General features: G+C 41.0%; 1 protein-coding gene across 1 annotated transcript in view; it reads left to right on the forward strand.

Annotated features, from left to right (window-relative positions):
- The window catches only part of ankfn1a (ankyrin repeat and fibronectin type III domain containing 1a), a 38,099-nt gene that overhangs the window by 1,323 nt on the left and 21,361 nt on the right, over window positions 1–15,415 (forward strand). The window contains exons 2-7 of the mRNA XM_077626454.1: window positions 285–393; window positions 1,322–1,449; window positions 1,545–1,715; window positions 2,637–2,830; window positions 4,552–4,805; window positions 10,833–10,870. Of these exons, the coding sequence (XP_077482580.1) occupies window positions 285–393; window positions 1,322–1,449; window positions 1,545–1,715; window positions 2,637–2,830; window positions 4,552–4,805; window positions 10,833–10,870 (894 nt within the window). The remainder of the gene's footprint in view (window positions 1–284; window positions 394–1,321; window positions 1,450–1,544; window positions 1,716–2,636; window positions 2,831–4,551; window positions 4,806–10,832; window positions 10,871–15,415) is intronic.

Genomic DNA, 15,415 nt, shown 5'->3' on the forward strand with positions numbered 1-15,415 from the left:
TCTCCCTCTTTTCCAGTCTTGGTCAAACATTGCTTTAAATAACTTCAAGTTTGAAGTGTTTACGAGACGAAAGCACATTTTGGGCGATTTTACTGCCCGAGTTTTATTCGACGATTGTTGTTTTTCGGAGTGCTTGAGAGCCAGACAAGGGCGCTTGCAAGCCGGTTGGATCGCGGCCGAGCGCCCCCAGATGTTGTTGGCCGGCTTGGGCGTTCGTGCGGCGGAGATACCGCAATGAAATGTGAGCCTGCTCCGTAATTTTGGGGATGTTTTACTCGGGGCAGGACAAAAGACACGTTAGCAGCCCGCGGCTCAGCCAGAGCAGATGTTGGATCTCCGGGAAAACAAGGGGAAGCGACGCCGGGGACGCCGAGGAAAGAACACTACAAGACGGTAAGATTGAAAAAGGGGACGCGGGGGCGAACCGGTAGGTGTTAATTAAGTCGGCGTTTGAGCCAAAAACGTTCCCCGAAACGTCAAACAAGACCTAGTGAGAGTTTCGACGGCGAGTTAATGAAAACGTGACTTTTGACATGTTTGAAGAGGAACGCGTGGTGTAAAGTTTGTCTCGGCCACTTGGCTGGCGTGCATCAGTCAAACTCGGTAAAACGGGAGGACGTCATTTTACGTCGGGATCACGTCGTTACGTAACACCCTCGACGCGTTATTAATCCCACCTGACGAAGGCATCGTAGCATCGTTGCGAAATTTCAAATGTAATGTAAACACTAATAATACAACAAGAAACTTGTTGAATAAGTTTGTCATGGGGAACCGGCTGGTGGTCGTCATTCAAAATAGCCAAAACAGTAGCACGTCTGATGACGTCATTTTACTGTCTTTACCTGTGCTACACGTTGGAAATCAAATATGCATTACCAAATTTAGAAATTAGAATGAACAAAAACCCCATATATTGTTCAAATAAGCATACTGCAGCACCAAGGCAATAAAAGCAATTCATTTCCCCCTCTCAAATCCTCTAAATTGATTGAATTGGTCTTTATTTATGTTTATTTGTGTCTCAAACCCCTCAATTAACTCCAAACTAGTGTTACACCAATGCCATTTTTTTGTCCTCCAATACCGACATCCAGTCGCGTGCTATCAACTGGTTTGAAAAATAAAATGTAATTGCTATCATGGAAATTGATCTCGGAAAGAACAAATTGCACAGATTCAATATCTTATTTCTCAGAACTCCCCGTTACCAATGATTTCATCTTAGCTCCGTATCAGTGCAACGCTACAGCTTACACGATTGCGCAAATACGACAAATGAGCTCTCATCCAACCACTTGCTCTCTGTTCATCTTCACAGATATGGCTCAAGATGTCCGTGGATTCTGAATATCCCTGTGTCCTGGTATCCTCGCGAGACTCCCGGACCTCCTGCGTTTTCCCAGCGGCGGATGAGAAAGATGACGTCCAATCGGTGGGAGAGGAGAGGTAGGCAGTGTGGATGAGGGCAGTAGCGGTGCCTAAATATTGAATGTGAGTACTTTAGTCACCACTGCTTTTGCCAAACGATGACTCCCTCGCAGTGTTTTGGAGATGTTGAGCTGCTCCAAGTTCTCAGACCTGGAAACGTGGCTGTGCATGCCCTCTTCGCTCCTTCTGCCCAGACTCTTGGACTCCACCCGCAGTTCTTCGTCCTCGTCCCTCGCTTCCGACCACCGCCACTCCACCTGCAGCGATGCCGGCACAGATGACAGGTGACGTGCATAAAAAGATTAGTGTTTGTTTACAAATGACTTTTAAAAATCATAGTTAAATAACAGGCAAAAAAAACCCCGCCGTGCCCACTTTTCTTAATGGTTTCTTTTCAAAACAGCACAAAGAGCTGATGGGCCGCACTTGATAAGCGCCGTATCGCAACATCAACGTTCTAGTTTCCGCCGTGCGCTAGTAAGACAACACCATGCTGGCCACCTGGAAAAAACAATTTCCTTTAGCTGGTGCACTTCTTATGAGAAGTTGCATGTATTTTTTTTGATAGTTGGTTTGCTATATGTACTTCTTGTGCGGTATGTTGACTTGGACCGAACTGCTAGACTTTGTCCTAAGGAGGAAAAAAATAGGACGCTGTGAGCGACACTCGTGGCGAAGTCGCAGCTATGTCGTCTCAGAGGCCAGGTAGGAAAAAGTGTGGGAGATGTTTCTTTAGTTTAGAGCCCATTTATTGTTGAGTGATTGTTTCTTCTGTGTAGCAGATTCAATTTTTTGTCTCACATTATTGTTAGTTTGCTCTCATTTGGGAATGGAGAGGCAGAATCACCCAGTCAGCCACTTGATATAACAGTGGACTTTCCCTCCTTTGGGAAGTCTTTTGGACTGGGTCCGTGGGAATTCATTTTGAAATGCATTTTGAGGTCAGGAGGTTCCCTAATCATCCAAAGCCTGGATGCAGCCTGCTTTGGAAACACATAAAGGAACTGCCCCAAATGTTTCCCACAAAGTGGAAAGCTTACTATTGTCCAAAATGCCTCGCTGAGCTGAAGAGTAAAGATTCAGGGACCACTACGGCCTTTTTTTTCCTTTTTATACGATGATTCTTGCATTTTATTGAATACTACCTGTGCTCTTAATTGGAATAGTTTTCTCAGTAGGTCAGCAAACAACTTTTCACTGTCCAGCAGGACGCCTGAGAGGAGTGCCGCCTTCCTGGCCCCCGCTTTGGGCAAGGAGACGCCCTTCCTGGCAACCCCCCTGCTACCAATTCTCTCATCCACGCCCCACGCCGCCGCCGCCCTTGCCTCCCCCGGTGCGGTCAGCATCAGGAAGCGACGCCGCCTCGCCGCCAGTCCTGGAGGACTTCACCTGTCTACAGGTAGGACGCGAGGCCATGAAGCGATGCTCCTCATCAACACGCAGTCTAAATTTCAATTCTAAAATGACATCAGGCCATAACGATGGGAGACAACATCGTGTATATAAAAACGATTCAGAAGTCTTGGCAATCGTGAGTAGAAGCGCCGTTCTAATTTTGGGGCTACATCTCATTTGGATTTAGGATCGTGGATCTAATAGTGAGGCCTTTTGAGTGTGTATTCCTCATTTCGTCATGTGCTTAAAGGTCAATGGAGACAAAGCGGATATGCAGAGGAGATAAGAATGTTTAGTCCAAACAAACACCCACACACATTTTGTTTATCAAGTCAAGAGACTTCCTGTGTTGATCACGCCGCTAGTTTGCGCCACCCGTCGGAGGAACGTTAATGAGTTTCCTGTTGTGCATCTTGGGCAAAACTTCTGTCGAGAGTTAAAATTCTTTTTGGTTTTTGGCTCATTGTTGTGCATAGGTGGTTGCATGATTTAGGTCAGCGGGCATCAAATTAGGGCGCGAAGGGGCCTGTTTTAATCTGGCCAACACAGTAGTCATTTCATCAAAAGTCTTGTAATATTTGTCCCGTTGAGTATAAACAAAATTAGAATTGTTATATTACAAGAATTAGAGGTTGTTGTTTTTTTTTGACATTGTGCATCGCCACCTCGGATAGGTCAACCACTTGTTGGGAACTAAATCACCAAAAGTATCTTTGGGGCATTATTTTTTTAAGCCAGTAACGTCATTTTAGTGTTTGCATGAAGAAATTAAGCAAACATTTGTCCCACCTTCTTAATGCCAACTCTAGGTGATGATGTAGCCCAATAAAGTATGAATAATGTGAAAAATTGTGACTCGTCAACTGAAAATATGAGTCCGTTAATTTCTCGGCAAATTTAAAATACTAATTTGTCCACCAGAAGGAGACAAATCTGCAGCACAGTAGATGTGACCATTGAGAGAGGCATAACATCCAAATATAATACCTATTATGTGTTTGTGTGTGTGTGTTCGTCATTTATAAAACAAATACAATGTTTTATAAATATATCCTCAATCACAACATACATTTTTTATTTTGGATTCGATTGGATAACTTTATTCATCCCGTATTTGGGAAATTTCATTGTGGCAGTGGCAAGAGGGTGATTAGACAGAACAACAAAGCAAAAGCACAAAGTACAAAGCAAATCAAAGTGAATGGGATCATTGAGAATCACCAAATCAAACCAAATTTTGTGGACTTCACAAAAAAGATTCTGAACACAGCCTTGTGAGAGATTTATTTTAATTAGGACTGCATGATGCTAGTGAACTCGACTCACTTCAGAAAAATGGTTTGAATCAAACTTGTTTTTCAAGGCACCCCTGGAGTAGACCATGGATAGTTCCCAACAGAGACACATTTAAACGAGATAATGAAGCTATTAGGCAATATCCATATCCCTCTGCTGTCTCATGTACTTTTAATGCAACTTCAGCTATCAGACACTCGATCGCACACGCATTAGCTCAATAAGTGGTAACTTGAACCTACTTGGGGAGCGTAAAGTGACAGATATCCTACGTTAAAACTCTTAATCAGATACAACTTTAATCCAGTCCCTTTTTGATCTGAAAAACAACATTATACATAGTCTAACAATATATAGTTGAGATGAGGTATATTGAAGAAAAGCATGAATTCAGATGACACACAGCCATCTCTGGTTTCCCTCGAACAGGTTCACTGCACAAGCACTTTTGGTCACCTGACCCGGATGAGGAGCAGGAGGACGGCCCGGCGGGCCAACTGGCAAGGAGCCAGCACCTGACCCAGGGGAGTGGGTCCTCCAGATCATGGACCGGTGAACGGGCGACCCTAAGGAAGACTCTTTCGGTGGACGACCGCCTGCTGCAGCCGTCCGGTGCTGAGCAACGACACCTGAAGCTTCTCAGCAGATTGGAAAGAGGACGCAAGAAGCTGCGCAACATCCATGTGAGTTTTTATTGGCCATCAAGCAATTTATTTGCATATCTTAGAGGTAAATACACTACTAACTCATGCACTACCATTGATAAATGGATTAGACATATTGTTGTCCATGACCGACAATCCTTTAATTTTGAAATTACAGTACGTCATTCTTTGATGGACATTTTAGGACATTTTTTCCGGATTTAGATTTTTATTTCTGCGATAACATGAAGCACCAGAAACTATAAAAGTAGTTTCCGATTTCACCAGAGAATCATTTTTTATTTGCTTATAGCAGTTTTAAATAATCAACATTAGAAGAATGATTGGTTCAAAACTTTATCAGGATAATTTTGATATTTTGGTGGTTTAAACTACAGTGTGTGAAAACAGTCCACTTACTTCACCACCAATCAACAGGCATCCCCACTGTCCCTTTAAACGCATAATACATTAAATACTAAATATTATCTTGCAAACAGGTTTTCCCTCAAAACTTGCAAAACCTGGTATAGAAGCCCACTGTCAGTCCACCATATTTAAAAATACAAATAAAGTTTTTACAAACAAACAAAAATACAATTCAAATACATTATATCAATAGTTTTCAGTTAACCTCTGATGAATATACTTCTTCAGATGTCACTAAATGTGTTCTTGCGCCACCATGGTCGGGGTGCTCATTTTAACACGCGACACGTGTCATCCATTTTTGGTGGCGTGACTGTACAATCGAACAAGGAAGCATGTTCAAAAATTGCCTGTGCTGACCCTCTCTTCTTACGTGTGTACCGATGCTTCATTCGTATTGTGTTGCCATGAGTCACAGACACAGTGCATCATCACTAATTAGAAGCTTTTAGCTCATTTACAACTTTAACACTCCCTGAGAGATGGTGAGGTCTCTTGCTCACTTTGCGTGAAAACTCCTTTCGGGTGTTTGGATGCTGTTGTTCGATACGGACGGAAATGAGCGCCACTTATTTTGCCATTAGGGCGCTAAACACGTGTGACTCCTGTCTCCAGATTTTCACAATGAAATGACTAATTTTAATGTTGCTGATTAATGAGAATTCATTGGGATGACGCCAATTGTTAACCGAAGTACAGAAACGTGTGCCACGTGTTAAATTGCGATCTTCCTGAAAAAACTCTTCTGTCAGAATAACTAAGACAAATTACAAAAAGGGGAGAAAAATATATTTAAAAAAACAACTTTAATTTAATAATATTTGACATTTTGCGTTTGTTCAAAAAAAATACAAATTACGCCATATATCATCCAGCCTTTCTTTGCCTACTTTGCCTTATGAGTTGTCGCCAAGTTGGACATTCAATATTTTTCACAATCTGCGAAAAAAAAAAAAAAAAAAGGTTTTCTTTCAGCTCAATGCAGATGCCATTTGTATACACAATGTGCACACCGGACTGCACTGCTTAAACCGCTGCTAAAAGCTGCAATTATAGCAGATTTGAATGGCAGTAATTGTACCATCGTATGACCGAGAAGGAAAAAGTGACATTTGAAGAAAATGATGTGTAATTGCTCCAACGTCGTCATCAATTTGTGGCGTCTTACGCTAAGAGGGGATGATGATCAAGAGGTGGAGGCAAAATATGCTTTGGTCACGTGTAGGAGTTGCCAAGTAGGCCCAAAATAACATACAGAAGCAACATCATGAATAGGATGGCAATGATGATGTTTGTTGATGATTATGAGAGGCCTGTACTCGTGTATGTAGTAGTGACGTTTGGTATAGGCGTGTACTCGAGCAAATTTAGCTCCTCTCAACTTGTGCCCAAGTTGGAACATTATCCGTTCTTTTGCCGTCTTCAAGTGGCCGCAAAGAACATGACAACCACAAATTAAATGCACTTCAATAAAGGAGACATTATTACTACACTGGTGCCCCGAGACAAATTGGATCTGTTCTGTGACTGTGCTGATATTTAAAAAAACAAACAAATATTTTCTGTTACATTAAACATGAATTCACATAATGTATTGTATTAGCTGTTTGTGTCAGACTTCATGTTTAGCAACAGTAAGGCTACAATTCATTAATCAGCCCTGAGACAAAACAAAATAAAAATCTGGCTCTGTGCCACGATACTTAAATATCTCTAGAAGATACCTACCAAATTTTATTATGTTCCACCCATGAATATCGGAGCAGTAGCCATTTAAGTTTGTCCTCCACAAGAATAACGACAAGAACAAAGCGAGTGAGACTTTGACCCCTCCCTCTGGGCAGTCTAAAAAATATGTTACCTCGTAACCATTATATGAAAAAAATTACAAGGATTTGGTTATATTTATTATTGCCATACCAGCAAGGTAAAATAATTCACTGCCTTTTTTTTCTGCACTTTTTTTTTAATATAAGTTGGCTTATAGGCCCATAAAATACATTACATACTGATCAGAGAGAAGGGAATCATTCCCTTCTCAATCACTCCACTACTGAGGGATTTTGAGTGCATTTTTATTGGAACTATATACAAATCCCTATATGATGATTGGTGAAGAGGTAACAAGTGGATGATTTTGAACACGGCTCATGAGAAGTGTAGTTTAGCACAGTTGACAACACAAATGCGTCTTTAGTCATGTGACCATGTGCTGTGTTGGCTGACTAAATAATTGATTTCCAGGCAACGCAGGCAGCGCAGCGACATAAACATCCCGCAAGTAGTGTGGAAAATCCCTCAAAATGCTCACGACTCGGCTCCCCTTTGTGATATTTGTCATTTAAATTCTAGTTTGCCACTTTGCATAATGTTGCGCCTGCCACCTCATTACTGTCGGGATGGCTCAGTCCAGTGAAACCAACTAGAGATGCACTTTTTATGTCATAAACGATGCATACCGGAGCTAAAATCGGATGTCCAATTACAGCAGAGCAATTTTTTCCAAGTTTTTATTTATTTATTGTACTCTTTTTGGATAGGTATATGGTGTATTCCACTAGGGGGCAAACTTGTTCTCTCCTTCATGGGCCCTCCAATAGGTCTTTAAAGAATTACATTTTTGTTCAATTTTTTTTTTTGTAATTATTTTTGGAGTTAGATCTTTTTTCATGCGCTACAACCTCATCAGAACAGCTGCTGTTGCCTCTAACCTTCAGTTTTTCCAGCTTGAGAAAGGGAAAAAAGCAATGACTGATGATAAAAATGTACCTGTTGCCTCTGTAGTGTGCTTTGAAGCGCAGCATTGAGCCTTGCTCTGGGAACATCTGAGATTTTACCTGACAGAAACTGAGAAAATCAAATTGAGGGATGACATAACAATGGCCATGTTTTTTTTTAAGTGGTGACTGTGAAGAATAATTTAACAAAAATGACTTAGCAGACACCCAAGGCCACATCTGGACTCCTGGGAGTTTGAGAACCACTGGCGTACGTACATAACCTTCAGCATAGGAGGGATTTTTGTAACGGAGTTGTTTACCCATATAATATTTCTCGAAACCCCCACCCCCCCTTATTTTGTATACAAACAGTGCAGTATTCCTGCGGGTGTAATCATTTCGGGGCTCAAGTCAAGCAAGTGTTTCTGAGCATGCATTAAGCCGCAGTGCTGCTTCCATATATCCTCTATTCGTCCAACCTAGCGTGAAATATTAGCGCCATAAATTCTGCCTGCCATTTTATTAAGATTAATCCCTTCAAAAAAGAACGATTTGCACCCTCCCTCCCCTCAAAGGAGCGCCGTCCCTGCCATAGGAGAGCACCGCATCAACAGATGCGAAGGGCGGCAGTCAGACAGCAGAATAGAAAAGAAAAAATCCTCTGCAGTGCAGCACACAATTGGCAAACAATGAACCGCCGCATGTGTCCACAGCTGCTTTCAGTTCCTCAACAAGCGTTAATTTGCAGCAACATTTTACGATCACTTTCAATTATTAATACCCTCTAAATGTCTGTTTAGTTTGGTAATGCTCAACCAAGGTGGGCAGTTGGAAATCAGACAATTTCAAATTCACCGGCGTGAAAATGATTGTTCTATTTATGCCTTCCACGTGTAGTAACAAACGATTAATTGCTCAATTAAGCTGTGTTTTTACCTGTTGCCATTCGTACAAAAGAATAATAGTTTTGTCTGCAGCTAAACTCATTTCACACTGAATAAGTATATTTAAGGTGTAAATTGAGTTGTGATCATCATTATTTCACAATATTTTAGCAAGCGGCCCACGTTCTTGTAAGGAAAGGCTTTTGTCCGAAGTCTATTTTGGAACACTTTGTCCTGGACAATACAACAAACAGTGTTTTGATTTCTGTTCCTTTTGAACATGGCAGCTAATTAATTCCAAATTTGAGTTACGCAAACTTTAGAAATTGAGTTGGCTTAATATTGTCCATAATATAATTTTAGACTTGTGGATTGAAGATGTGACAAAACTGAGACCATCACAACATTGATACGGAATGTTCCAAAAGTCACAACTGTTACATGGAAGTTGCCAGCCTGCCAGCGATCATGTCATCCATCCCCCACCTCCGAACTCTCCCCTCCCCTCCTTTGGGCAGCCTACCATGTCAAGCTATGAATGCCAGCATTGCTGTGCTAATTAACCCAAGAAGAGGCCCAACAAGCTTGCTTCAGTTTAGCCTCTGACAAAAATCAGAATAAAGTCTTGTTCAAATTAGCAAAGTGATGTGAGTCGCTCAGTGAGGGTGCTATGACGGTATGTCAGGATTTTTGAGACAGCTATCAGATGTTTACATTTTCAGTCTTCTTGATTGGACGATCAATGATTTTTTTTAATCAAAGGGGATGAATTCCAAGCACACTTTTAATAGTGTTTAAATTTTTACATTGAAATTTGCTAAATGATACACTGATTTCACACAGGCAGATAAACACTGGCCTCAAATGCAGTTCAATGAATGGATGAGCTTTTTGTGTAATGTCTCTGTGTGCCAGCACTCAACAAACAACTGAAGGTCGAGTGATAAACTCATCTGTGTACCGGCAGGTGGTCGCAGTCGTAACATCCCGCTGGTGAGCTCACCATTCAGAAGCCTCACTGCTAAATTGACCTCAGTTAAGTGAACAGAAGAAAGAAGATGGAATAATTGTCTCTTCCTTTGTACTTGGACTATACTTTTTTTTTTATACAATAGATCAGGAACCTGCTCAAAAACGCATTCAAGGACAAAAAGTTCTTTATCCACAATTGCATAACTTCTGAATAAGAGCCTAATAATCTCCTGGGAAAGTGCACCCTGAACTGAACACCCTTTTTCTTCATGCCAGCTTTATGTGACTGCATAGGAAGCTTATGAATATCTAAACAGAATTTTTTTTAAAAATGTACAATGTGTGTTAGCAATACCAAAGAGATAACTCATCGATTTGGCTTTAGTGTTGCTGACGTAGCGACTTTTTCCAGCCACCCTAACGTATCAGATAGCAAATAATTGCCAAAGAATCAAAGACAATGAGCTAAATACATACTTGCATGGCTATTTTTTAATTTGGAATCTAGACAGTTCTGCTGTACATATTTCTTTTTTTGCTCACAGTGCTAGGATATGAACACAAACACTGAGTGCCACTACTCGTTTTATTCCATTTAATTGCTTGCCTCGTGATTACCTAAGTGCTGCTGTGAAACACTTTAAGATGTTTAGCCCGTGCAAGGACCGGCGTGTGCGTAATGTTCTTGTCCTGATCTTTTGCACCAAGTCATCTGTGTATACATTTACCGCATAATGTCCTGACCTTGCCATCTGTGCATTTGTTAAGAATTCCTCTTTGGTTGTTGTAAAGCAATGCAACGCCATCTCTGACCTACTTCTTATTGACTGCATGGTAAATAAACGTGGGCGTCATTGAGTGAATGAATGTAATGTCAGTAGCTAAACTCCGATCAGGGTTTTTTGGTCGCGGATTCCAACTCTGATTAAGATTTGCCGACCGTAAAAGATGTCAGTAGTCAAGTTTAAGTGGAGCAAATGTAAAATTAGATTACATTTGTCCATAAATGACTTGTGAAACCAATCCACTGATACATTTTCTACTTTGTGTCTCCTCTGCAGAGTCTGGGAACTCCAAGTAGATACGACTCCAGAAAGAAGTAAGTCATGTAAATAAAAAAATAGGATCACTTTTATTTGAGTTAGAGCCAATCCCCCTGCCCTGACTTTAGCAAAACCCTAGATTGGACTGGTCGCTTTTCAATATGAGGACCAATAGAGGAGAGACCTTCCAAAAAAACCCATCTTGAATCTACAATATATTGTAATATTCAAACAATTGAACATTCAACCATTAAACAATGAAATAATTACCTAATCAGCACAATGATTAAACAAACAAATAATTTTAAGGGTAAAACAGCAAAATGAATGTATCACAATAATGACCCTGGGTACCTAATGAAGTGTCCCCAGAGTGTAGAATTCTGGTGTGAAGGCAAATTCGGTGACACGGTAAATAAAATGAGTCCGCTCGGGTCGCAATGATGTTGCCGCCCTCGCACCATTATGTCACAAGGATGCTCGTTCTCACAACAGCGTCGCTTTTCGTTTTGAAACGCTGCTTGACAATTGCACTCATCCGCAGCCGCGCTCCATGATCTACCCAACAAACACAGGGGGGCCCAAGGTAGCCATTAAGTCTAATATGGCCTCTGGCTACTTGTTGCCATGGTAATGGAACGCGAGCTACAGTACCGGCGTGTATATCTTTTCACCCAACGCGACAAAACTGCAGCTTTGTACCTTTTTCATGTCAACCGTTATGCGGCTTTGCGCTGCTTTCTGAGTCAGTGACCGTCATTTACTGGCGATAGACGTCCAATCTCTTTCAACTGGGAGGGTAAGCACATCTACAGGTTGCTTTTGAGGGGTCACTGGCAGTCGTTATCGGAACACGGTGACCGACTCTGTCTTCTCTCAATGGTTCCATGTGCCAGTCGGATGGTGGCGGTGACATTTGGTCGGTGTCGGAGCCGTGCGACACCCAGGGAGGCGCTAATGTCGCGTTCTTTGATTGATGTGAGTCATTTCCTCGCTGTTGCACGCTCCCAAAAGTGCTGGTTGAAAAAGCTGCCCCCACAAGCACACACATTGTGCTCTCCATTAAAGTTAGCTCTGGTTGCGCTTTACTGGAGAATCGTGACTTGTTGGCTTATGACACGTGGTGGGTAATGAGTAACAGGGTGCTTATTAATCTGGAGTGTGTATGTGCCTTGATTAATTGCAATACAATCTGCACGGCTTTATTATTGACTTATGCATCCCCTTTAAGTAGTTCATTAATTTCATATGATTTTAAACAAGCATAAACAAAGAAGTCCATTTGGTTTAAACACGGTTGAAAAATTCTTAAAAAAAATATAGGTAAGAAAATGATGAATTAGAATGGTGATTATTTAAGTTAGTTTTTCATATGTTACAATAATACACTTTTTTGTTTTTCCTGTTATGGAATTTTAAAAAGTAAAGTAACTTGTAATCTTTTTGAGTATGAGTAAATCTTTTTTAAAATTTAATTTTTTTAGAGCTATTTATATCTTTTTCTCGCCACCCCAGTTCATCAAGTACCCTATTAGAATTTGACAAAAAGTACTTGGAGGACATGACTCATGAAGCCTGCGAGTGGTTTTGTTCTGCTTGAGGCGACAAAGCCCGTATCGTGTGTTTGCGTGGAACATCCTGTGCTCAGGAGCGCTGCATTTCAACGATCGCCTCGTTTGTCACATGACCACTAGGCAAGTCGAAGTGAAATGTTGCAAGGTAGAGAGAAAATAAGTCAAAATAAGCTAAGCTTTTAGCCATGCTAAAGGGGAAAATTTACAAAACCACTACCTCGAGTTATTAACTGTCACTTTTTCGATATTTGTTTTTGTGTGTTCCAAAAACCACATTTTTTTTGTCCAATCCTCGCAATGTATATTTGAACAAAAACACTGCAGCATCCCGTCTAGACAGAAGAAAAACTCTCATATTCTTTATCCTCTGTGAAGAAAAACTAATGCATGCACATCAGGAGTTACCACTTTTAAAAAGAAATTCATCCCAAAGAACAATGAATAAAAAAAAATGTTTTTTTCATTATTATTATTTTTACGTAGAATAAAGCAGCTTATGTAGGGTTTTTTTGTAATTCATTTCATTTAAGTATTCATATTGAAATGCTTTCAACCCTAGCTTAAAATTCGTCCACCATCTCCCTCCCATCCTTTTTACCTGTTGCTCTCAATGGGAGTCATGGAAACTGCATAGCCAATAGGCTGGAGCCGTCGCCCGCTCTTCAAGTCCTTAGCAGAGGAGGCGGGAAGCTGCCTTTTTCATTGTTTGCCTCTTCCGGGAATTTCGAGACGCCGCAAAGAATGCATTTGCCGTATCCCGTGTCGCGCTCTCGTTTATAAACTCAAGCCACATTTTTCTTTACCGCAAAGTACACATTCATCAGCGTTGCACTTATTATTAGGTTGCATTGGAATTCAGTTGCAAAGTTGTTCATTGGACAAAGTTAGCAATTCTCCAAGTTTTTTTTCTCCACAGTTTAAACAAAAACACAAATTGTGACAACGGAATTGCTTAATAGCTGTACATTTTGACCATACAAGCACATAGTATATCAAAAACAGTATTTATTTTGTATTATCTAAGAAAAGAGGGATGCTGTAGTTTTAAAAAAATGTTATGCATTCTGCTTCCCAAAATGAGTCCGACCAAATTCCACAAAATGTGGGTTCCCCAAAGTACTCTTAGTTGTCAACAGGAATGCTGATTGTGTGTGCGTACGCATTTGTGAATGTGTGTTTATGCGAAATGAGAATACAAAGTAGCCAAGGGCTTAAAATCTTGTCGTGTGGTTTTAATTACAGTAGATGAATAAGAGGATTAAAAAGCGTGGGCATCTACTTGAATGAATCCGTTGATTGCACTTGGAAGACAAACAAAATGTTTATTGCCAATAAAAGCAAAGGGGATGTGCCATTCTTTTGCATTTTTAATTTTAATGCTGGCTAGTTGCTTGGGAAGTTAGATAAGATTGTGTTCTCTTGCCTTCCACCTGTAGAGCGTCACTAGGAGGGGACTGGTGGATGTGTCAATACTGCACTGTCATGATTGTGGGAAGTGTGTTCATCTCCGGTGTTTGGCCTTAGGTAGATGGAACCATTGCTTGAATCAACAGGTTGTCTTTAGTGAGGCCAACTAGCAGTGGTTATTCTAGTGTGGAAAGATTCTATTAAAAAGGAGAGCGGCACTTGCAAAATATGCCAATTTATTTTCAAATATAACTGAAGCCCAAGTGTTTTGCTGACAGCCAGTTAGCCAGTTCAATGAAAAGAAGTGCAATTAGCGGTGGCGGCTGCGACAAAAGAACCAGTGGTCAATAGATACAATGGTCAGCAACGATTTTGTTTTCATTTCTTTTGCCTGAGTTATTATTATTTTTTTTTTTACTGATTCCATGCAATTTAAAAAAAAATACTGTTTTCTGTGCAGATTAGTGTTCATGCCATTGGCTATTTTTTATATGCTTAACTTACAGATTCTTATTTTTCACCCAAGATTGGTTTAACATTTTTTGGAATCGTCCACATTTCCTTGTTGTTTTTTAGATATTTTCATATATGGGAGCATTTTGGCAGCAGTTGCAGTAGCCAAATTGTTGGTCTCCTGTCTGCAGTTAAAAACATCACACCTCAAGTGAATTGGGAGAAAAAAGTGAGTGATTAAATCATCAGCTGCTATTGCTGGTGATAAACATCCAATCTTTTTTATAACGTGGGAGTCCAGTTCAAATGGATTGAAATTACAAATTGCCGTCAATGATACTGAAACAAATCAATCAATGGCAGCCCTCCCAGCTTCTACGTTAATTTTCTATAGATTTTTGGGCCTCATTGACCTCAAATCATGCCCGCCAGATGTTTTTCAGTCCTCTGGCATGCTTCATGTTCCTCTTCATCATCAGCTCTTGCACTACCTCTTCATCCTCACTCTATTCTTTAACTCAGCTGCTTGTGCCCCTCCTCCATCCAGGTTTCCACACACACACACATACACACACACACACACATACACACACACAATGTTTGCATGTGTGTCAGATATGAAAGCCACTCATCAAGCCCAGCTTCTCCTCAAACATCTCTATCGCATCACTCCGTTCTTCCCCTCCCTCACTGGCATACTCTCCTTCCTCACTCTCGCTCGGTCGCAGTGGATGCGTCGCCATGCGATTTCCCGGCCCGGTGAACAGGTGTCGGGGAGTCGCGCGCACGCATCGGGCGCCGAGGGTGACGTCTCTGCGGCGTGCGGAGACGCTCCAGCAGTCCGCCCGGGAGTTGCTTTAGATCATCTTCGTTCGTCTTTCGCTTGTGAGTATCGGCGTGGCTATTTCGGCACTTCTGAAAAGGTTTTTGAAGAAACGTTGGACTAAATCTGCCATCAGAGACAGAAGTTACTAAATTTAGGAATTTGTCACTAATTTTAGGCAAGAAGGAGCAAACATTTGATATGCAGGATGTCTTAAAATAAGCCTGGAAAACAGATAACATTTATTACTGTAAGTAAATATCGAATGTTGGTTATATTTCAAGGTAAACTGGAAAAAACTCAAGATTTTTCAAGGAGGAAAGTGATTAAAATAGTAAAATGTC

Source organism: Stigmatopora argus, chromosome 18 (genome assembly GCF_051989625.1).
Source record: "Stigmatopora argus isolate UIUO_Sarg chromosome 18, RoL_Sarg_1.0, whole genome shotgun sequence".
Lineage (NCBI taxonomy): Eukaryota > Metazoa > Chordata > Actinopteri > Syngnathiformes > Syngnathidae > Stigmatopora > Stigmatopora argus.